The following is a 24,496-nucleotide window of genomic DNA, read 5'->3' on the forward strand; positions in this document are numbered from 1 at the left end:
TAACCATAGTACGGAATCACAAAATAGTTCACAATATTCGATCGGGTTACTCTCACTAGAGAAGTTACATGGCGATCCAGATTCTTCGGCTGCTCGAGGGAATCATGTTGAATATAAATTTCTTCGCCAATTCGTAAAGGGCTCAATGTACATTGATGTGAAAAATCATTGTCACTATCTGAAGTACTCAAAATACGTTGTCAAGAGACAAGAGACAACGCAAGAGCGCATTACAGGAACGATGGTCAATTAAAAGATTAAGGCAATACCTACTTGATAGAAAATTTAGGACTCAAAGTGATCATCAAGCGTTAAAATGTTTAAAAAATGTTAAGGATCCCTCATCGAGACTTATGCAATGGCGCTTGAGACTCGAAGAGTACGATTATGAAATTGAATACAAAAAAGGAAAGGAAAATACAGCTGCAGACGCTCTATCCCGATTGTACCCTATCTCCAATGAAGAAATTCAATCCGTATCATTCGATCTAGAAAACCCAGACTATTGTGATGACCATATCGACTGGAAAACTAATACAACTCCAGCTCTAATAAACCTAATAGACCACACTTTAAACAAATTACAAACTACAAAGAACTAGGAGACTTTAACGAACAACATTGGTTATATCAATTAACTAAACACTTACTAGATGCCAAACTGAATGCTTGCAAATAGGAATAAACGACAATAGCTTCAGCACATTAGAAAAAGTAAATATTCAACTTATGTTAAGATTCTTGACAACGAGAATCCTTCAAATTAAACTAATATTTGGACAAGATCCACCAGTAAACTACGATAATGAATAAAAACAAAAAATACTACGCGAAAACCATAACGAAATCATAGGACACTTAGGTATCTCTCAGATATAACTTAGAAAAAAAAACGAAGCTGGCACCCCGCTGGGGGTAGCCGCCCACATGCTATATTTATTTTTTATTTATATTTTTTTTTCTTTACCAACAAGATATAACACTTTACCAAATGTCCGCAAGGACAAATTGTAAAATAACCAAAATAAAATAAAAAAAAAAAAAGAAAACTTAGGTATCTCCTTCTGCGAACTAGTTATGCCGCGGAAGAAGGCAGCGGAGCGGGCGAGGGAGCGGGATTCCCATCCCGAGAGGATCGGCCGACAAGGGCGCAGCGGTGCCCGTGGATGCACCTACACGGGGCGCGCGAGGGTCACCGCGAACTCCGAAGGGGATTGAAGTTAGGTACTGGATCTTCCAGCACCCGGGAGCCAGCAAGTAGTCCAGTTGGGGATCCGGACGGCTTCTGAGAGAGTGAGAGACGTAATACGGTCGGAATGTTGTGCGCGGGGGGCCCGGTGTGTCGCCACAGCGGTTCCCGAGCACCCCTCGGTCGCAATTGGGACGGTCATCGTGGAGGTTTTAGTCGGTTGGAGTCCGACACTACCACGCCGCTCTTCCCCCGTAGCGGCGGACGACTGTGCGGATTTCCTCTACCAAAAAAAAAAAAAAAAAAAAAAAAAAATCAGTGCAATAGATGCACGGATAATTGGTGCATTAAATCTGCTGTGCAGTGAATGAATTATAGCGCACAGTACTGGTGTATAATGTACACAAAATTACACTTAAGTGCTAGACAACAATTTATAGGTAGTACGAGATTCAACAAGCGTACTTAGATATATAATCAAAAGCATGGAGAAAGCTGCAAATAACCACGACATTGACATACCCAGTAATACTAAAAATATACTTTTAACACGAGGTACATGATCATAAATTATTAAGAAAAATAGGAAGAATTGGAAAAAGTTAAAAAAAAAGCCAACACCACACGGAGTTCCCAAGCAGTCACCCATCTAAGTACTATCCGTGCCCTACGTTGCTTAACTTTCGTGATCGGACGAGAACGAGTGCTTTTTTTTTTTTTTTTTTATAACGTTTATTGTCCAAGAAGATGAGTATTACATGTGTATGTTATTCACAATAAACAATGAATTTCGGTTGTAGGGTGGATTAGGCAAAAGTACCGATACGCGTCGGTACGACGTAGCCATGGTCTAATATGTGTCGTGGGTTTTCGGTTTTTGCGTTTATTTTTTTGTTTTTTTGGGTTTAAGTCGCATTGGTGCGTGATTTTTGTGTATTCTTGTGTGTGTTGTATTTTGTCCTGAAACTTGGCCGCAAAACAGGACTCCTCGGTGTATTACTTTTATGCGTTGTGGGATTTGGGGGGGGGATGAGTGGGAAGGGGAGGGGGGTGTTAAATTATATTATTTACAATGATTATAGTATTTACATATTTACAGTACTTACATATAGGTTACACGGTGGTAGGAATGGTTTTTTTGTCGAATTGGTAGTTTTCACTTATATTTTCTTATGGGTTTGGAATCCACCAATATTTTTTTGTGTTTCTTCTGTGTTTGTCTTTAGTGTCTTTTTGGGGGAGGGCCATGTTGTACCTCCACCTGGTGTCTGCAGTCAGTCCGTTTAAGTTTTCCTCGTAGAGTATTGTTTTTATCCCTATTTTTCTTTTTATATGGAAAATTATCGGGATATTGTTTTGGTCTTGGAGGTAATTTTTTTCGTCTAGGTATAGGAACGCTTCTGGGGGGATGTAGCCTGTTGTCATTGTGTTTTTGTAATATAGTACGTTTGGGTATAAGCCGCTGAAGATTAGGCTGTTTTCTTTTATTTTTGACGCTTGTGCGAAATGATTTCTTGCTAGTTTTAGTATGTGACAGTCAATGCGGTGAATGTTGGCTAGGTCGTAGATTTTTTTGTTTTTTATATATTTTTTGTATCCGCTCTGTTCGGATCTGTACGCATTTTGGCAAGCTCTAATGCATTTTCTTTCGAAAACGCGGATTCTCTCCATTAGCGATGCTAGTATGTTGTACCAGATTGGGCAACCGTATGTTATAATTGGTCTAATTAGAGCTTGGTAGCATAATGTTTTTACATTGCTCTTGAGATGTTTCGAGTAAAATAGTCTTTTTGCTCTCCAGAATGCTTTATTGGCCTTGGCGAGTTGGGTTTCTATGTGTTGTTTGTAATTTAGTTTGTCATCTATGTTTATGCCTAGGTACTTTACGCAGTTTTTGTGTGGTATGATTGTCTCTTCGGATGACTTTTCTTTTAATTGGAAATTTTTGCAGTGTTTTCTTTCTGCTGGGCCGATTTCGCTGGTTTTGGGTTTGAACAGTATGCTTTCGCATTTGTTTGCGTTGATTCTTAGTTTCCATGTGTGGTAGTAATCATTGATTTTGTCGAATAGTTCTTGGAGGTCTGTGTTTATTGTTTTAGTTTTGCGGCCTGTTACGTAGATGATTAGGTCGTCTGCGAAGGCTATGGAGCGTTTGTGGGTAGATTTGTTCATGTCGAACAGGTTTAATATGTCACTGTTGTATATGTTGAAGAGTAGCGGGGAGTTTACAGTTCCTTGTTGGAGTCCGTTTTTTATGGTGAATTCTTTGTTCGATGTATGAGAACCCTCGGTCATTAGGAATGTTCTGTTTGTGATCATGTCCCATACTATTTTGATTAAGTATCTCGGGAAGTTTTTTTTTATTAATTTATAAATGAGGCCTGTGATCCAGACTGTGTCGAAGGCTTTTTCGAGATCTATTAAGCAGGCGGCTACTCGTTGTTTTGCGTTTAGTGCCCAGCAGATGTCTGACGTGAGTTTGTTTGTCGCGTGTAGTGTGGAGTGTTTGTGTCGGAAGCCAAATTGGTTTTCTGGTATAATGTTTTTTTTTTGCAGAATGTAGTTAGGGGGTTGTTGATGACTACTTCAAATACTTTGCTTATGTTGGGGAAGAGACTTATTGGTCGTAGGTTTGTGAGTGATGAGCCGTCTTTATTTTTTTTTGTGATTGCTATTATTTTGGCTTTTTTCCACTTTTTCGGGAAGTATGCGTTGTTTAGCGCATTGTTGAATATTACTGTGTAGTACCATTTTATTTTGTTCGGTAGGTGCTTAAGTGAGATGTTCGGGATGCCGTCGAAGCCGGAGGATTTTTTATTATTTAGCTTGGCGAAGATTTTGTTTAGTTGGTTATAATTTGTAAAGTAATTTATTTCTGTTTCTGGTTGTTTGGGATTGTCTGAGGTGTTTTCGTTTGAGAACGTGCAGACTGTTTTGTTTAACGTTATGTCTTGTTCTATTTCGTTTTTGAGTTTGTTCGTTTCTGCGATGATGATTCTGTTTAATTCTTCTCGGCCCATGTGTTCGTTTTGGGTGTGTGTTTTGGAGAAGTGGGTGCCTATGATGTCTAGTTTTTCTGTTGTTTTAGTTATTATGAAGTTATTCTCGGTGTCTTTGCTGGTGTTGTGTATCTCTATACCTGCTTCTTGGATGAGGGGAGCTTTCTCTGGGGGCAATTTGAGCGGAGTGCTGGGGTTTTGTTCTTTCGGTCTGAAGATTTGATTTATTTGTGGGAACATGTTGGCTGAGTCGTTTTTGGAGATATTTTTTATTTTGTTTGTCCAGTAGAGGTTTATAGAGTTTGCGAATTCTTGTTTCTGTTGTAATTTTATTTTGTGTAGTAGGTATTTTAGGTATTCTAATTCCTCTCTTTTGTCGTAAGAGTAGTTGTGTTTTATATTGTTTATTTTGGAGAGTATGTAGCTTTTGTCTCGTTGTAGTTCTTTTATTTTGTTGTTGATATATGGATCGCAAGAGTTTTTTTGTTTGAAGGTTGGGACGGATTTTTGGAGTGCGCTTTGTATGTGTTTTTCGATTTCGTCTATGTATGTGTCGATTTGTCTGTTTGTTAGGTTGACGTTGTTGTAGATATTTAGGTCGCATTTCTGTTCGAGTAGTTTTTGGAATTTTTTCCAGTTTGTCTTTTTGTAGTTGTACTTGGGGGTTTCGGTTTGTGTTTCAAGTGTTAGGTAGTCGGATGTGTTTTTGTTTATCTGTAAGAGTATGGCTTTATGGTCGCTGTCGTAGTCTAGGGTTTTGAGCGTGTTATTTGGTCGTAAGTTTTGGATTTTTAGTCGTGCATCTGTTAGGCATATGTCGAGGTATGAGCCTCCTTTTGGGTAGGAGGGTAGCTCGGAGCTGTAAAGGTTTGTTTTGTAGTGTATGCTTTTATTGTCTAGCCAGTTTCTGATGAAGTTTCCTCTCGTATTGTTTAGTGGGTTTTTCCAGCTTGTGTGTTTTGCGTTAAGGTCGCCGGCTATTATGTGGAAGTTTTCTTGTTTGTCGAGCTGTAAAAGTTCGAAGAGGTTATTGAATTCGTCGTTAAATTCTTTTTCGTTTCCGTAGGTTGCGTAGGCTGCGGTGATGAGTAAGTTTTCCTTTTTGTTTATTTTTATTTTTATGGTTGTCGTCTCCAGGGTTTTAAAATTTGTTATTTTGTCGTTTTGGATTTCTTTGAATTTCAGGGGGTTTTTTATGAGGATTGCCGTTCCTCCTCCTTGGATAGCGTTTGGTCTGTCGTGTCTTATTATGGAGTAGTTTTTGAAGGATACTTTGTGTCTTTTGTTCAGTTTTGTTTCTGAGATGAGTACGATGTCGGGGGTTTCTTTGTTTATTAGGGTTAGCATACTGTATCTTTTTTGGTTTGAGATTAGAGAGTTTGCATTTATTGCAATTATTTTCAGGTGTTTTAAATCTAATTTGGATGTTTTATGCTGTGTTTGTTGGTTTGGTGTGTTTTGGCTAATTGTCGACTGCGATATCTAAGGAGTTGAAGATGGTGTTGAACCTGTCTTCGTGCGATGATATTGCATTTTTTAATTCGTTGAGTTGTATTTGTTGTTGATTTAGTGCTTGGATGATACATTTTTTAAAATCTTCGAAAGCGTTTAATATTATTTGTTGAGGGATGATCTCGGTTGTAATTGGGATTTGGTTTGCCCGCGAATCTAGTTTTGGGTTTATTGTGTGAGGGGGGTTTTCGATTTCCTGCTTTGGTCTTGCTTGTTGTTTCACTGCGTCCGAGAACTTTAGTTCTGGGGTGTATTTTCGGCTTATCTGTTCTAGTCGTTTGATTTTTGTTTCTTTGTCTTTTTTAACTTTTTCTGAAAGTTTTTGGCGCAGCTCTATGATTTTGGGGCACCCTTTGTATGACGCGGGGTGTCCGTAGCTTTTGCAGTTGACGCAGAATATTTTATCCTTTGTGATTGTACCGTCTTTTTTTATTTTGCACTCGCCTGGGCCATGGGGCTCGGTGCATTTTACACAGCGGTAGATTAGGTTGCAGTTTTGTGCTGTGTGGCCTAATCGTTGGCATTTGTGGCATTGGGTAATGTCATTTTTTCTTATTTTTTCCCACGTTATTTTGTAGTAGCTTAGTCTATTTATTTTTTGTAATTTCACGACGTTGCTATTGGGGGATACCTGTACTATGTATATTGGGAGCAGTCTGTTACTTTCCCTTGACTTTCTTGTCGAGAAGCGCGATACTTTCGTAAACTGTATGTCGTCTATTTTTAATGCTTGTAAGTCTTCTAGTATTTCTGTCTCTGTGAGGTTAATGTCTAGTCCTTTTAATAGGAACGTGTGTTGTTTTTGTGCTTTTGGTGTGTATGTGTAGAACGTTGTGTTTGTTGTTATCAGTAATTCTTTTGCTTTAATGTAGTCGCTTAGATTATGTAGGTATAGAGCGTGTTTGTTCGCGTGTATTCTGTTGATGTGAAAGTTTCTGATTTTGAGAGCGTCTTGTAAGAGAGCAATGGTGTCTTTTGGGTCTTGATGCGTTATGTTGATTGGCGGGGGCCTGTTACCTTTTGTGGGTGAGGGGGCGTCCTGTTGTTCCTCTGTGGGGTGGTTGGTGGGCTGTTCCTGTTGTGCTTGTTCCATCGGTGTCTTTGTCGGTGGGGGTTGCTCTTTTGGTTTGATCAGATGAGTGTGTTGATTTTGTGGTGTCGGCGGCCTCCTAGGTGGGGCGAGGGGGCTGTTTGTTCGTGTGTCGTTTGATTTTTCTTGGGTGTGTGGTGTTCCCAATGTGGGCGTAGTCCTCCTGTTTGCTTTGATTCGCATTTCATTGTTCTTCTTTCTTATGGCTTCCACGATCGCATTTTGTATTGTTGATTCTTTTGTTGACGTTGCTTGAGTGTGATTCTGTTGTTGTGGTATGGTGGTTTCCTGTGTTTGTAACACTTCAAATCTGTTTTTTGTTGGTATCACTGGTGAGGGAGGGCTTCTTGTAGTTTTCATGTTTTTGCTTTCTTTGACGGTGGTGTCTTGTGTATTGTTTTCTTCTTGGATTAGAACGAGATCTTCTTCTGTGTTTTCCGGGTTGTCTGGTGGTCTTTTGTGCCTTCCCACTAGCTTTGGTTGTGGGTTGAGTTTCCGCGTTTTTTGCGCGGAAAGTCTTATGCTAATGTTGTTTTCTTTGTCCGTTTTTGGCGAGATTGCTTTTCTTTTACTCGTTTTTTTTGTTGGGATTACGGAGGATTCCGTTTTTTTGCTTTCTGCTTCATTATCGATGTCGCCTATTTTTTTATTTATTTTGTTGTTATTTTTTTTTCCTATTTATAGCGATGGTGTCACTAATCAATTTTCCACTTTTTGTCACTTTTTTCTTTTTTTTCACTTAGACTTTCTCTACGCGAAAGATTGTCAAGTTGGCGCGCGCACTGTTCGGGTCTGGGTCAGCTGTCCCTTTTTTTTTTTTTAGGGCTGAGAGGTCCGTTTGGCTCGGAGGTTCGCAGTCGACTCGACGAGAACGAGTGCTCTCAACGTGGTATGAGAGTTGGCTGAAGTAAGTAATTTTGTTATTTGCTTTTATATTTCAAGAAAAAAAAAGAATATTAAAAAGACAGATGTATGTGCAAATGAGAATAATATAATGTATGGTAATAGTCGCGTGATCTGAAACATTTCTTTTTCTCGATGTTTATATCGTAGATTACTAAAAATAGATTATTAAAGAAAGCAAAAAAAATTAGAAAAATAAAAAGCCAATACCATACGGAGTTCCCAAGCTGTCAACCATCTAAGTATTAATCCGTGCCCAGCGTTGCTAACCTTCGTGATCGGACGAGAACGAGTACTTTTTTAATTTTAATTATAGCGTTTATTGCCCAAAGAAAGACATATTTTGTATATAAGGTCTAAAATTCATACTGCATCGAATACTTGTTCAAAGCAGGCGGCTACTCGATGTTTTGCATTGAGAACCCACCAGATGTCCGACGTCTTTTTTTTTTACAATTTGTCCTGAAGGACATTTGGTAAAGTATTAAGTCTTATTGGTAAAAAAAAAAATAAAAATAAAATATAGCATGTGGGTGGCTACCCCCAGCGGGGTGCCATCTTCGTGTTTCCTAGGTTATATCTTTCATGAGGTCTATCGGGTGTTTCCTTTTTAGTCTTCTTGCGATGTTTGTTGTGTTGTTCGTTTCCGCTGCCAGCTGGTTCGGGTGTGTTTGTATTCTTTCTCAGGACCTTCTTGCGAGTCTGGTAATCTCCTCCTTGATCGTTGGTATTCCCAGGTCTTTCCGAATGTCCTCATTTCTAACGTACCATGGGATGTTTACTATCGTTCTAAGGATTTTGGATTGCATTGTTTCGATTTTGGTTATATGGCTCATTGCTGCTGTTCCCCATAGTGGAATTCCGTATGTCCAGATTGGTTTTATGATTATTTTGTAAATTTTTAGTTTGTTTTCTGTGCTTAGTTTGGATTTTCGGCTTATTAGCCAGTGCATTTGTCTCCTTGCTGTCTGTATTTTGTCTATTATTGATTTGATATGCTGTTTCTATGTGAAGTGTGTATCTATGTGAAGTCCAAGATATTTGACTTGCCTTGTTTGTGTTATTGTGGCCTCAGCGGTTTCCGGGCACCCTTCGATCGCAAGAGGGACGGTCATCGTGGAGGTTTTGGTCGGTTGGAGTCCGACATTACCTCGCCGCTCTTCCCCCTAGATGCGGCGGGTGTCCGTGCGGATTTCCTCCACGGGGAAAAAAAAAGGACACTTAGGTACACAACGCAGCATGAAACGAATACAAGAGCAGCATCACTGGACAAATCTAAAACAAGACGTCACAGAATTTATACAAAACTGTGAAACTTGCCAACGAGAGAAATTGATAACTGACACATTCATTAACCCTAATGACAAAATTGCAATGGACATATTCGGACCTCTTACAAAAACCAAACGAGGTAATCAATTTATCTTGTCTATTCAAGACCAATTGATCAAATATCTCGTTCTCATCCCTTTAAAGGACCAAACAGCCAACTCGATTATCAACGAACTTTTGGATCACTATGTGCACATATTTTCTGCACCTAAAAATATCTTCATTGATATGGGACGAAATTTCGTATGTAAACTGATGGATACATTTGAAAAGGTTTTAAAGATTTGACACATAAAAACTACTTCTTTCCACCCGCAATCTAACGGATCCCTCGAATGAGTACATGCTGTGGTAAAAAACCTTATTCGAACTTACATGATCGACCGACAAAATAACTGGGACGAAAACCTAAAACTAATATGTATGGGATGGAACACCTCAGTACACGAAACTACCGGATATACCCCTTTCGAACTGACATTTGGACGACAAGCTACATGTCATTCTCAATATCAAACACCCCCACCCTAACTAAAGAACAATTATTCAACCTCTGGAAAAATCAACATAACGCCTATATAGTCAAAGCAAGACAAATCACCGAATCAAGCAAACAGCGATATCAGAGAGATCAGATTCGAAAAATTATCAAAACGCAAACGATATTCCAAGTAAAAGGTAAAGTATGGGTACATAACGATCACAAAACCAACAAACTAGACCACGAATGGCTAGGACCGGCAGAAATCCTTTCATTCAATCCAGCCACTTATCTTATTGAATAGTCCAATGGTTGAACGGAAAGAATTCACGGTAACAGACTAAAACCTTATTTTTCATAAAGGCGACCATAACATGGATAATTCTAACTCTCGAATACATTTAAAGCGATCTAGTAATAACCACTAAATTATGCTAACGCTTTCTTAGAACATATCGACGATTGCTATCTATATAATGAACAAGTAGATATCACTCTTATAGTGGACCTTATCAACCCAATCGATCAAACTAATAGATTACAACATATAATTGAGCTAATCGACCGTCAATGCAAACCACCTTGCGCTTACATACCAGAAATAAACAATCTAAAAATCAAGTATAGAAATCTCCAAAACCTAGCATGAACTCAAATTTTTATTACAGTATAGTAGAAGCAAACGCGGACTGCTCAACGTCATAGGCTCAGTATCTAAAACTCTACTCGGAACTCTCCTCGAAAAAGATCTAGAACTCATGAATGAAAATATTGGTACATTATATGACTCCAACAATAAAATAAAACCGACCCTTAGTAACCAAACAGCATTTATCAAAGATGTATTAGACGATACTAAGACGAATCAACTCGAAAACTTTACCAACGTCATACGCAAGATTGAAAAACATAACGAAAAAAACGAAATATTAATCTCTTTACTAATCCAGACTGAATCTACCATATCGGAGTTCCATATTAACATCGACTGAGTAAAAATAAGTAACTGAGTTAAAATATTTTAACATGCTGATCAGAGCGCTTATTTTGGAGGGTTTTTGTACTGTGGTGTTAGTTCCTACGGAGAAATTATTGTCTGGTGTATCTCAGAGATGCCTATTCCGTTACTATTTGGTTATTGTTTGGATGGCTATAGTATGCAGGATATCTAGCCTATCCTATTACTGTTTCTGAAACGGATGGTTTTCCTGAGCGTGTGAACAAAGCGAAACAGAAAAAGGTGTGAGAGTCGGCTTGATAAAGATACATATCGATCAGACAATGTTAACGCAACAACGAAACTTTCTCATTTTCGATTTTTTTGAATAAAATTTTTGTAAGCATAATTCGAAGCTTTTTCTGTTTAAAACAAGACCAAACACGATATAATTTGTGGCATGTTTTCTTATTGCGTGACATTAAACTTATTTTCTCCCGTCTATTACATATACATATAAATGTGATTTAAACTATATCGTGTTTAGTCTCATTTTAATCAGAAAAATCTCACAAAAACGTCAGTAAAAATTGAATTAAAAAAATCAAACATAAAGTTTAACCATTGTCTCATGGATAATTAGTATTTTGTCATGAACGATTGAATTCGGATCATTTTACACTACTCAACCGTTGAACTTCGCGGCGTATTAAAGAGAACAGTAGGGCCCTGTAGGTTGATTTCCCCCCAGTAACGGGAATGATGACCGATTGATTACGAGAAGCATAGTGGCGATCAATTATACAGAAAATATAACAAATTAATTATAAAAATAGTATCCTAATAAATAATTGATATTGTTTTACGAAAAGAATAACTGTTAGAATTATATGTGTATTTTCTTCCAGTTGCGGGGAGGCGCGGTCGCGTTGAAGCGCGTCAACGGGAGTCGTAAATTCCCGTTACGATTAAACGTATAGACACTACGAGCAGGGCGATCCCCTTATTTCTTGTGGGATAATAGGGGTGTTTGGTTTTGAATATAACTGGAATTTACAGTTACGAGGGTGAATCAAAGATAAACGAGACTTTTGTTTCTGAGCGCGTAAATTTAAAGGGAGCGAGCGGCCGCTTCTAGTGTGCATTGGTTGGGATGTCAGGAGTGGGGAGAGCAGGCCGTTGTCCAGTTCAGACACGTTTGGCGGTAGTATTCAAGATGTCAGAGCAACAAGTACACCTCTCAGTTGCGCAACGCATTATTATTAAATTTCTCACACATGAAGGCGTCAAACCAATAGAAATTCTGCAAAGATTGACTGCACAGTTCGGGGATCAGATACTGTCAAGGGCTCGCGTGTTTGCCTGGCATAAGAAGTTCAAGGAAGGACGTGAACTGGTTGAAAATGTGGAACATGATCGTCGTCCTCGAACCAGCATTACGGAGGAGAACATTCGCACAATAAATGCTGCTTATTACTGTGAGCTTTTGAGGGAGGCAAAGGTTGCTTATCGTTCGAAAAGGCGTAACCAACCGATTCGAGACGTCATTCTCCTCCACGACAACGCCAGGCCTCATACAGCAGCTCTAACCTGCACAACATTAGAGGAAATAAGGTGGACTCCACTTGATCATCCTCCCTACAGTCCTGACCTATCGCCCTGCGATTTCCATCTCTTCGGACCGCTTAAAGAAGCACTAGGAGGACAACGATTCCAAGACGACGCGGCGGTGGAGGCCTTTGTGCGCAATTGGCTTCTGACACAGCACTCTTCTTTTTACGATGCTGGGATCAAAAATCTCCCAATCCGCTGGGAAAAATGCATTTCCAAAGCAGGAGACTATGTTGAAAAATAATATGTGCTTGGCTATGTTATTTCACTGAATAAAATTATTTTAAAAATAAAGTCTCGTTTATATTTGAGTCACCCTCGTATATAATATATATCTATTTATTTACACCCGCCTACAATGCTTGTTGCGTCGACAGATATTGTTTGACTTCGTCGTATCGGAAAGTACAATAATTGATTGACCCGAAGGTTGATCGATTTTATGGGTAGAGCACAGAGAACTTGATATTTGATATTCGTTAGACTAGCAATTTTATTCGTCAGGGCTCACGATGTATGCAGTATGAATTTTGAAAAGAAACTAACTGCCCTTGGATAAAATCCTTGTTCTCTCGGGGAGACGACCCCCGCGCGCTCGGATCACGCCACCGCTCGCGCCGACGATCACGTAGACCGACTTTTTGTGCAAATAAAGAACGGACCGAAATCGGCGTTTCTGTAACTCGCTGCTAGGCGACAGCTATGCACTTGTCACGAATGCACGTGGACAACGAATCCGCGTTCTGAGTTCCAAAGGGAACACCCACACCGAGCTTTCTTCTTTGATGGTACGAGACCGTTCAAACAGTTCCATTCTCAATTCCAATTCAGTTACAATATTGACCTTTGTAATAAAACACTAAGTCTAAAAAAATAAAGACTATTCTACAAATCAACAGTTGTGTAATTATTCAGATTTTACGTGACACACTCGTCGATACATTGTATGTTTCGTCGAGAAAATGAGACGATTCGTATATGACGCTGGAGGACCGCGAGAGACGGTTAGAAACACGATCCATACTAAGCCTCGCGGCGCAACAGCATCATACGTGATAGAAGACATCCTCCCGAATCTTCCCGTAGTAAACAATAAGGATGAGTCCTTGAGGCTAATGAAGGCACGCCGTGATAATGTGCGGACATCTGATTGCCAGCTTGCCCGCGGTATGTGGCCCGGTCGAGATAGAGTGTCGCGCGACGTAACAATATGCAAGCGTTGGATCAAAAAGACCGACTCGAATCTAAACACAAGACGTACCTTGACGATATTCATTTTTATTCGAATTAAACAGACATTTTTTGCAGTCTCGCATATGCAGTTGTGCATGGAGGCTTCGAGCTCGCCCGACCCTCGGTTATAAACAGAGTATAAGCGGCAAGCAATACTGACGTACGTTCTACCACAGACGCACCACATAGAGTTCACTGTAGCGATACTGGCAGTTTCACGCGAATACCTCGGAAACTGAGCGATTTCGGCCCTTATATTTATAAAAGTTATTCAAACTATCAATTTCCCCAATATGACCAAAAATCATTCAGTTTCGCCAATACGTTTGTTAATATGTAAAGACCGAGAAATCTTGGCTTGACTAAAACGATGATCGTGTCGCGTAATTTTTGAATAATTACGCAACTGTTGATTTTAGTATAGTCTTTATTCTTTAGACTTAGTGTTTTATTACAAAGGTCAATATTGTAACTGAATTGGAATTAGAAATGGAACTGTTTGAACGGTCTCGTACCATCAAAGAAGAAAGCTCGGTGTGGGTGTTCCCTTTGGAACTCAGAACGCGGATTCGTTGTCCACACTTTTTGGTGGAAAAGTGAGGGTAACGATCCGCGATGCCCATTGGTAAATGAATTAGGTAGTAAAGACAAGGAGAGCTAGATATGGCTCGTGGGCATCCTTGTTTATGGGAAAAGTCTTATCTTGCCAGGCACCCGCTTTCTCCGTATTAGGTAAGAGTCGAGTGCAACAAACATAAGGACCATCTGTAAAACGAAAATGTTTAAGTGAAGAAAACTGAAACTGAACAGATTCGGTTTATGTCGTCTTCTTAGGCCTGCTGCGAGTTACCAGAACAATGGATAGGTCTTGGCGTCCGGACTACGGGGAATCTCGCAAGGACCGTCACATCTGGCGTACCACATGGCAAAAAGGAAAGTTGATTCGTGACAATCGAATCGACGCGTATAGTCGCTCGAATATTCGGAGACACAGATCCAACACTAGATTGAGCCATTATAAAGCATACTGCATGATTTTAGCGTTCTCTAGAATGTGTAAGAATAATGGAATTCTCCAACGAGACTCGCTTACCATGGGAGTTTTGAAGGCAGTTTTGGACTGGTCAGCATTGTATGTATTTTAATTATTGCACATGAAGTTAATATTCGCCGTCCAAGGGGACATCATATAAACCAATCAAAAGATTTCTAAACGTAAATGTTACTTTTCTGTTGATTTGATGAGCATCGATTTAATCGAGCTAAACTTTTTAATATCTGGTTTAGTTCAGAGGATCCTAAAAGGGTTAAATTCTCCACTAGTTAAGAGTTTTCGAATACCTTCGTGAGCTATTCTATGATAAGATTCTTATTTCAAATTAATTAACAAATTACAAGTTAATTTCATAATCCAATCATTGGAGTATGAAAAATCATTGCATATGGATTTAATTTAACCTGATCTAGTTCTCTGTATCGCTACCAAATATCGTACAGAGAATGAATATTTGTTGTTGAGCCACCTGAAAACTCTGCGCTAAAATTTCCACGAATTTAGCATAAGTTTTACAGGTGGCGCAACGCCAAATATTCATTCTCTGATATCTGACATCGACTTATGCAAAGATCCGCGTTGTTAGGTCAAATAGCTCTATTGAGTTCCCTTTTGACTGCCGAAGAGTGCAGACGTGCCGGGTGCCCGGAGAGGTCTCTCCTTCGAAACCGAACGTGGAGAGATAGTGTTCCCGAAATTGCGAAAAGCGGGGAAAACGAGGAAATGCAACGAGTGCCACCGCTCAGGATATCAAACAACGGCGAAACATACGCCGTACACAAAAACATGGAAATACAAGAATCTACAGAAACCGAAATGGATATTACTCGAATGAGCGACGATACAAACGCCAACAACAACGAAATGACACAACAAGACGGAAGCTGGAAGGTCGTAACTCCCAGCAAAAGAAGAAAACTAACAACAAACGTAAACACCAGGAGAACTGCAGAAACAGAAAGTAAGCAGTGGCTCCAGGAAATTCCCCTACAAAACTCCTTCAGCGCACTGCCACAAGAGAAAGAATTAGACACAACGGAAAAACCAACACACAACACGAAACCACCACCAGTTTATATAGACGCACAGGTAATAGACCCCCTCCTCGAACTACAAAACAACACGGCAGGCAAAGAAAATTACAACATCAAGCAACTAAAATTAGACCAAATAAAAGTGCAAACGAACACCCCAGATACCTATAGAAAAGTGGTAAAGCTACTAAAGGAAAAAAACGCCGGGTACCACACGTACCAATTGAAATCGGATAAAAGCTACAAGGTAGTAATCAGAGGATTACACCCAAGAACAAACACAAGCAACATATGCGACGAACTAGCCAAAATCGGACACCAGGTAAGAGCAATAAACAACATAACGAGATTTGATACCAAACAACCACTACCGCTGTTCCTAATAGAACTAGAACCGAACAAAAACAACAAGGAAATCTATGACATTAAACAAATCTTAAACACAATAATCACAGTTGAACCACCCAGACAAAAAAAAGACATACCTCAGTGCATGCGGTGCCAACAATATGGGCACACAAAAAATTACTGCAACAGAAACCCGTTGTGCGTCAAATGCGCAGGAAAGCACCTGACAACTTACTGCCCATATACGGGAAAAATAAACGAGGTAAAGTGCTACAACTGCAACGGAAACCACCCAGCCAGCTACAAAGGCTGCCCAGCCAGAAAAATACTCTAACGTAAATTGTTTCCGCCGCTTAGAAGCAGAACATATAACTACCACCACACACAACAAGACAGGGCAGAAGCTGAGACACCAATAAAAGTACAGTACGTAATGAACAACAACCACAACAATATCAACACCACTGGCAGTCGAAGCTACGCGCAAGCAACCAAGGAAGTAACACCCGTAGCCAACCAAAACCACAACAACAACACCAACGACGCTACAGAAATAAAAGAACTATTAAAACAATCCATCAAAAGCACCGACATGTTAACAAGAACGATAAGCGAACTAAACGAAACATTCAAACAGCAATCATTACAAATCACAGCTATGATACAACTGATAACAAACATGCTAAGCAAAAAGTAAAAACGGACATACTAAAAATAGCTGCCTGGAACTCTAACGGCCTACAACAAAGGGCCATTGAAACCAAAGCATTCCTATACCACAACAACATAGACATACTACTCGTATCAGAGACGCATTTCACAACAAAAAGCTACACAAAAATACCGCACTATACCATATACGATACCAAGCACCCCTCAGGAAAAGCACACGGAGGAACCGCAGTGATAATAAGAAACGACATTAAACACCACCTACACAGCCAAGTTAGTAAAGAACACATACAAGCAACTACCGTTACCGTACAAACTAGCAGCAACCGTCTACAGCTGTCAGCAGTATATGCACCACCGCGACACAAAATTACAGCACAAATGTGGGAAGAATACTTCCAACAACTAGGCGACAAGTTTATCGCAGCAGGAGACTACAACTCAAAGCACACAACATGGGGATCAAGAATCACTACACCTCGAGGCAGAACCCTGGAAAAACACATCAGGAAAAACAATCTCAATATATTATCCACAGGAAGACCGACATACTGGCCGACAGACCTGAGCAAAATCCCTGACCTACTCGACTTTGCAGTCACAAAGGGATTAAACGGAAATAAAATAAATATAGCATCCAGGCTCGAGCTTAGCTCCGACCATACACCCATAATAATAACATACAGAAACAAGCCAATACTCTACAACAACTCAGAGACGCTATGCAACAAATCCACTAATTGGCAAACCTTCAAAGAAATAATTGAAAGCAAAATCAACTGCAACATCCCACTGAAAACGCCCCAACACATCGAACAAGCTGTAACAACACTTACAAAAACTATACAAGAGGCAGCACGGGCAACCACAAAACCAGCAACTACCACTAGACAAACAAAACAAATCCCATCAGACATCCTCGAAAAAATTAGAGATAAAAGAAAAGCGAAAGCAAAATGGCAAAAACATAGAACAAAAGAAAACAAAAAACACCTAAACAAACTCGCAAAGTGTTAAGATTATTCAGTGGATGGATTTAAATAAATGCGTGAGCAAACTGCAAGGTATTGAAAGTGTATATATTGTGACTAGTAAATTACAAAATATGTGGTACAATGTGAGCCTATCCAGATCCTCTCTCTAGCAGCGTTACCCTTAGACTAAAGGCAACTGCCTCAACCAACATCGGACGTGTACCGCTTATGGCCTTTCCTAAACGCATTCTTTTGTCTATGCGCCTTCGAAGACCTTAGGCGGTTGAGAAACCGAAGACCAGATGTTGAGTTTACTCAGAAGTGACGATCACTTCAACACAAAGGAAATAAAAAAACGAAATAAAAGAGCACAACAACAACGAATTCACAAAGTTCATAGAGTCACTATCTGCACACGAGAACTACAACTACTCATTATGGAAAGCCACAAAAAAAAATAAAGAAGGCGATAAAACCAGCCCCAGCAATCAGAAAAGCAGACAACACATGGGCAAGAAGCAACGAAGAGCAAGCCGAAGAATTTTCCATCCACCTATGCAACACATTTACACCACACAACATCAATAACAGCAACCACAATAGCCATACGGACGACGACGCGATAGCCACTAGCACTGCAATCGACAAGCAATACACCATACCCAAAACAACAGCACAAGAAATAAGAAACATAATAGAAAAAACAAAAAACAACAAAGCACCAGGAATCGATCTAATCAATGGCAAAATATTGAAAAACCTCCCTCCAAAAGCGATACGGCTAATTACAATAATATTCAATGTAATACTAAGAATACAGTATTATCCCACATTATGGAAACAGGCACAAATCATAATGTTACCCAAACCAGGCAAAGACCCACATGAAGTAACATCCTACAGACCAATATCACTACTCCCCGTGCTCTCCAAAATACTAGAAAAAGTAATATACGCCCGACTAAAACCAATAATAGAGAAGGAAAAACTAATACCAGACCATCAATTTGGATTCAGAAATAAACACTCCACCATAGAACAAATGCACAGGCTTGTCAACGAAATAATACACACAATAGAAAACAAATAATATTGTACAGCCCTATTCATGGACATAGAGAAAGCTTTCGACAAAATAAACCACGAAAGCCTAATACAAACAATCAAGAAACAATTCCCGGAAAAAATATACCAAATAATAAAATCATACATAAGCAACAGAACCTTCACAGTAAAAATCAAGGACGCACACTCCGAAGCAAAAGACATCAAAGCAGGTGTTCCACAAGGAAGCGTCCTAAGACCCATACTATACACACTATACACGGCCAACATTCCAACAACTACCAATAGCAAAATACTGACATTCGCGGACGACACAGCCGTGCTAGTCAGGCACACTAACCCTGTAACAGCAGCCACAATACTACAAGAACACATCACAAAAATAGAAAAGTGGCTACAGGACAAACAAATCAAAGCTAACCCTAACAAATGCAACCACATCACATTCACATTGAAAAAACAGATAACATCAAACATCTTCCTGAACGGCACGCAAATAACACAAACAAGGCAAGTCAAATACCTTGGACTTCACATAGATACACGCTTCACATGGAAACAGCACATCAAATCAATAATAGACAAGATACAGATAGCAAGGAGACAAATGCACTGGCTAGCAAGCCGAAAATCCAAACTAAGCACAGAAAACAAACTGAAAATATACAAAATAATCATAAAGCCAATCTGGACATACGGAATTCCACTATGGGGAACAGCAGCAATGAGCCACATAAACAAAATAGAAACAATCCAAGCCAAAATCCTTAGAACAATGGTAAACGCACCGTGGTACGTTAGAAACGAGGACATAAGGAAAGACCTCGGAATACCAACGGTCAAGGAGGAGATTACCAGATTCGCAACAAGATACAGAACAAGAATAGAAACGCACCCGAACCAGCTGGCAGTTGAAACGTGCAACACAACAAACATCGCAAGAAGACTAAAAAGGAAACACCCATAGACCTCATAAAAGATATAACTTAGAAAAAAAAAAAAAATAGCTCTATTGACTGAGCTATTAGTCGTTGATACAATCACAAGTTCGGACATTTTTCCTTGTACGTTGAATTTCTTTTTACCTTTAAAACGCAAAAATGAAAATTCAACACCTGAGAACTATTGCCGCATATGATTTAATTCCGACGACGTGAGCCTAGTAATTAATGCAATGCAAGGGAAAAAACGTTAACTAAACTATTAATTTTCAAAATTAATAATATATAATTAAATTTTATAAATCTTAATAAAAAATGACTAATATCTACTAATCATAAAAATATTGGTATAATATATTTTATTTTTGCTATGTGATCAGGAATAATTGGATCATCAGTAAGATTATTAATTCGAATAGAACTAAGACATCCAGGAATATGAATTAATAATGATCAAATTTATAATTATTTAGTTACTAGACATACATTTTTAACAATTTTTTTTATAGTTATACCATTTATAATTGGAGGTTCTGGAAATTATTTAATTTCTTTAATATTAGGATCACCAGATATAGCATTTCCACGAATAAATAATATTAGTTTTTGATTACTACCTCCTTCATTAATAATATTATTATTAAGAAATTTATTTATACCAAATGTTGGGACAGGATGAACTGTATATCCACCCCTTTCTTTTTATTTATTTCATTCATCTCCATCTGTATATTTTTTCTCTTCATATAATAGGTATTTCTTCAATTATTGGATCTTTAAATTTTATTGTTACTATTATAATAATAAAAAATTATTCATTAAATTATGATCAAATTAATTTATTTTCATGATCAGTTTGTATTACAGTAATTCTATTAATTTTATCATTACCAGTATTAGAAAGAGCAATTACTATATTACTTTTTGATCGTAATTTTAATACATCTTTTTTTGATCCAGTAGAAGGAGGAGATACTATTCTTTATCAACATTTATACACTCTAACCTGAACATACGGATGAGACCAGGCACTTGAAACGTTAATGTTTTTTATTAAAAAAGTGAACAAATATTTCAATTCATAAATTACTTATGCAACGCTTCAATTTGCCGAAAACAAAAATATGAAAAAACAGTAATATTACAGACTTTTTTTCAAAAAGTAATCGAACTAATCCGAGTTTGCTCTATACAAGTGTCCTTGAGTCATGTCAGAATGAAAAACCAAATATGTACAAAATACGTGTAACCGAACACGTTTGACTCAATAGGCCAAAATGATTACCATCGACGTGCAGTCAGTGATTCCAGGAACTCTACTCATTGAAAGCTCCAGAATTCAATTTATTGGCCAAAGTGAAGCGTAAAATATCACACAAATTTTACATAAACACGACTTTGTACCACTGGATCCCGAAACTTAAAACTAGGATTTTCGAATTCTCCGTTTCGAAAAGCGACAGATTGGAAAAAAAAGTGATTAATTCTTGATTTTGCCCTAAAGCAAAGTACAGCTAAAAACGATAATAACATAGATCCAAAATTCGTCCACATATTTCCAATTTGGGACCGTATACACCATAAAAGTACTGGTTTATTTCGACGTATCCGGAAGCAAGTAACATCTTTTTTTTTATTAATCTTGTGATTTAGGTTCCATGTGAACTAATATCTCAGTTAAAACACCAATACTGTTGTTTACAACAGAAATGCTGAAGCAAAATCAGAAGATTTATACAGTGACATATATAGTATAATAGTATTTCAAGGAAAAATAACGTTTCTACTGATTTATGGAAAGTAATGGTGACTGCATATGATACATTTAAATATGTGATACTGGTAAATTTTTTGTAAAAATATGCAAATAAAAATATTCTTAGCAAGTGAACGCTAGAGGAAGATATACTTGGATTTCAATTGATGAAATAATCGTTGGATAAAGTCGGTTATTACATAAGTAAACGTGATCGTTAAACATTATTTGAAAGAGCAGCCTTCAACGCTTCATTTATTTGTTTATAAAGAATTGCAAAGGAAACAATATCATACGACTGTTACACGATTTGTGAATTCCGCAAAAAAATGTGTCATTTTTAACGTGTACTTGCTGTAAACTATCGTTCGTAACTAATTCGATTTCGTATATGTTGGAAACTGGAAGAAGTTTAAAATTATTTTATCCTAACATGTTACGTATAACACACAGCTTGTGTAAAATAGCCAAGAAAATGAGACCATTATTCCCTTCGATCAATAAATTGTTTGTATGGAGCAAATATTTTTAAAAGTTGCACACATTGTGTTGGAACAGAAAAAAGTTATAAAATGTGTTGATATGTGATCTTACAGGTAACTTCAGCATCACACAGGATATCCAGAAAATTGTAGTACAAGCCACTAAAAGGTTATTTCTCGTGCAAAAATACGTCACAAAAAAAAGATAAGATTTGTTCATCCAAAGTCTCGCGTCCAAGAAAATCGAACTTTAATTTCTGTCAAGTATACGTGCGCTTTGAAGAGACCAAGCATTGACTGAATGTGTTCCGTCGTACGTGATTACTTTGTTTGTATTTACGACTTGGCATGGCCTGAATTACTACACGAAGCTTCGTGATCACAGAAGTAAACAGGTTCCGTGGGGCTTTATTTACAAACTGCGGAAGAAAGAAGCGCTCAGGTTAGCAAATCAACACGACGGAAGAAACGAAACATAACGTGAATTAAACCGTAGACATCCAATCCTAATATTGCATAAATTATTCTTACATTACTGAATGTTTCTTTTTTTCCTCTTTCATGTATAATAATTTGAGAGATTAATCCAAATCCTGGAAGAATTAAAATACAAATTTCTGGATGACCTTAAAATCAAAATAAATGTTGATAAAGAATAGTATCTCCTCCTTCTACTGGATCAAAAAAAGATGTATTAAAATTACGATCAAAAAGTAATATAGTAATTGCTCTTTCTAATACTGGTAATGATAAAATTAATAGAATTACTGTAATACAAACTGATCATGAAAATAAATTAATTTGATCATAATTTAATGAATAATTTTTTATTATTATAATAGTAACAATAAAATTTAAAGATCCAATAATTGAAGAAATACCTATTATATGAAGAGAAAAAATATACAGATGGAGATGAATGAAATAAATAAAAAGAAAGGGGTGGATATACAGTTCATCCTGTCCCAACATTTGGTATAAATAAATTTCTTAATAATAATATTATTAATGAAGGAGGTAGTAATCAAAAACTAATATTATTTATTCGTGGAAATGCTATATCTGGTGATCCTAATATTAAAGAAATTAAATAATTTCCAGAACCTCCAATTATAAATGGTATAACTATAAAAAAAATTGTTAAAAATGTATGTCTAGTAACTAAATAATTATAAATTTGATCATTATTAATTCATATTCCTGGATGTCTTAGTTCTATTCGAATTAATAATCTTACTGATGATCCAATTATTCCTGTTCACATAGCAAAAATAAAATATATTATACCAATATTTTTATGATTAGTAGATATTAGTCATTTTTTATTAAGATTTATAAAATTTAATTATATATTATTAATTTTGAAAATTAATAGTTTAGTTAACGTTTTTTCCCTTGCATTGCATTAATTACTAGGCTCACGTCGTCGGAATTAAATCATATGCGGCAATAGTTCTCAGGTGTTGAATTTTCATTTTTGCGTTTTAAAGGTAAAAAGAAATTCAACGTACAAGGAAAAATGTCCGAACTTGTGATTGTATCAACGACTAATAGCTCAGTCAATAGAGCTATTTTTTTTTTTTTTTCTAAGTTATATCTTTTATGAGGTCTATTAGGTGTTTCCTTTTTAGTCTTCTTGCGATGTTTGTTGTGTTGCACGTTTCAGCTGCCAGATGGTTCGGGTGTGTTTCTATTCTTGTTGTGTATCTTGTTGCGAATCTGGTAATCTCCTCCTTGACCGTTGGTATTCCGAGGTCTTTCCTTATGTCCTCGTTTCTAACGTACCACGGTGCGTTTACCATTGTTCTAAGGATTTTGGCTTGGATTGTTTCTATTTTGTTTATGTCGCTCATTGCTGCTGTTCCCCATAGTGGAATTCCATATGTCCAGATTGGCTTTATGATTATTTTGTATATTTTCCGTTTGTTTTCTGTGCTTAGTTTGGATTTTCGGCTTGTTAGCCAGTGCATTTGTCTCCTTGCTATCTGTATCTTGTCTATTATTGATTTGATGTGCTGTTTCCATGTGAAGCGTGTATCTATGTGAAGTCCAAGGTATTTGACTTGCCTTGTTTGTGTTATTTGCGTGCCGTTCAGGAAGATGTTTGGTGTTATCTGTTTTCTCAGTGTGAATGTAATGTGGTTGCATTTGTTAGGGTTAGCTTTGATTTGTTTGTCCTGTAGCCACTTTTCTATTTTTGTGATGTGTTCTTGTAGTATTGTGGCTGCTGTTACAGGGTTAGTGTGCCTGACTAGCACGGCTGTGTCGTCCGCGAATGTCAGTATTTTGCTATTGGTAGTTGTTGGAATGTTGGCCGTGTATAGTGTGTATAGTATGGGTCTTAGGACGCTTCCTTGTGGAACACCTGCTTTGATGTCTTTTGCTTCGGAGTGTGCGTCCTTGATTTTTACTGTGAAGGTTCTGTTGCTTATGTATGATTTTATTATTTGGTATATTTTTTCCGGGAATTGTTTCTTGATTGTTTGTATTAGGCTTTCGTGGTTTATTTTGTCGAAAGCTTTCTCTATGTCCATGAATAGGGCTGTACAATATTGTTTGTTTTCTATTGTGTGTATTATTTCGTTGACAAGCCTGTGCATTTGTTCTATGGTGGAGTGTTTATTTCTGAATCCAAATTGATGGTCTGGTATTAGTTTTTCCTTCTCTATTATTGGTTTCAGTCGGGCGTATATTACTTTTTCTAGTATTTTGGAGAGCACGGGGAGTAGTGATATTGGTCCGTAGGATGTTGCTTCATGTGGGTCTTTGCCTGGTTTGGGTAACATTATGATTTGTGCCTGTTTCCATAATGTAGGATAATATTGTATTCTTAGTATTGCATTGAATATTATTGTAATGAGCCGTATCGCTTTTGGAGGGAGG

General features: G+C 37.8%; 2 protein-coding genes across 2 annotated transcripts in view; one reads left to right on the forward strand and one right to left on the reverse strand.

The window, feature by feature from the left end:
* The window catches only part of LOC132915621 (POU domain, class 6, transcription factor 2-like), a 455,505-nt gene extending 448,334 nt beyond the window's left edge, over positions 1–7,171 (reverse strand). Inside the window, exon 1 of the mRNA XM_060975460.1 lies at positions 6,718–7,171. Within this exon, the coding sequence (XP_060831443.1) occupies positions 6,718–7,150 (433 nt within the window). The 5' untranslated portion in view covers positions 7,151–7,171. The remainder of the gene's footprint in view (positions 1–6,717) is intronic.
* LOC132915620 (POU domain, class 6, transcription factor 2-like) overlaps positions 1–24,496 on the forward strand; it is a 128,556-nt gene that overhangs the window by 84,327 nt on the left and 19,733 nt on the right. The gene's annotated exons all lie outside the window — the stretch shown is intronic.

This window comes from Bombus pascuorum, unplaced genomic scaffold (genome assembly GCF_905332965.1).
Source record: "Bombus pascuorum unplaced genomic scaffold, iyBomPasc1.1, whole genome shotgun sequence".
Lineage (NCBI taxonomy): Eukaryota > Metazoa > Arthropoda > Insecta > Hymenoptera > Apidae > Bombus > Bombus pascuorum.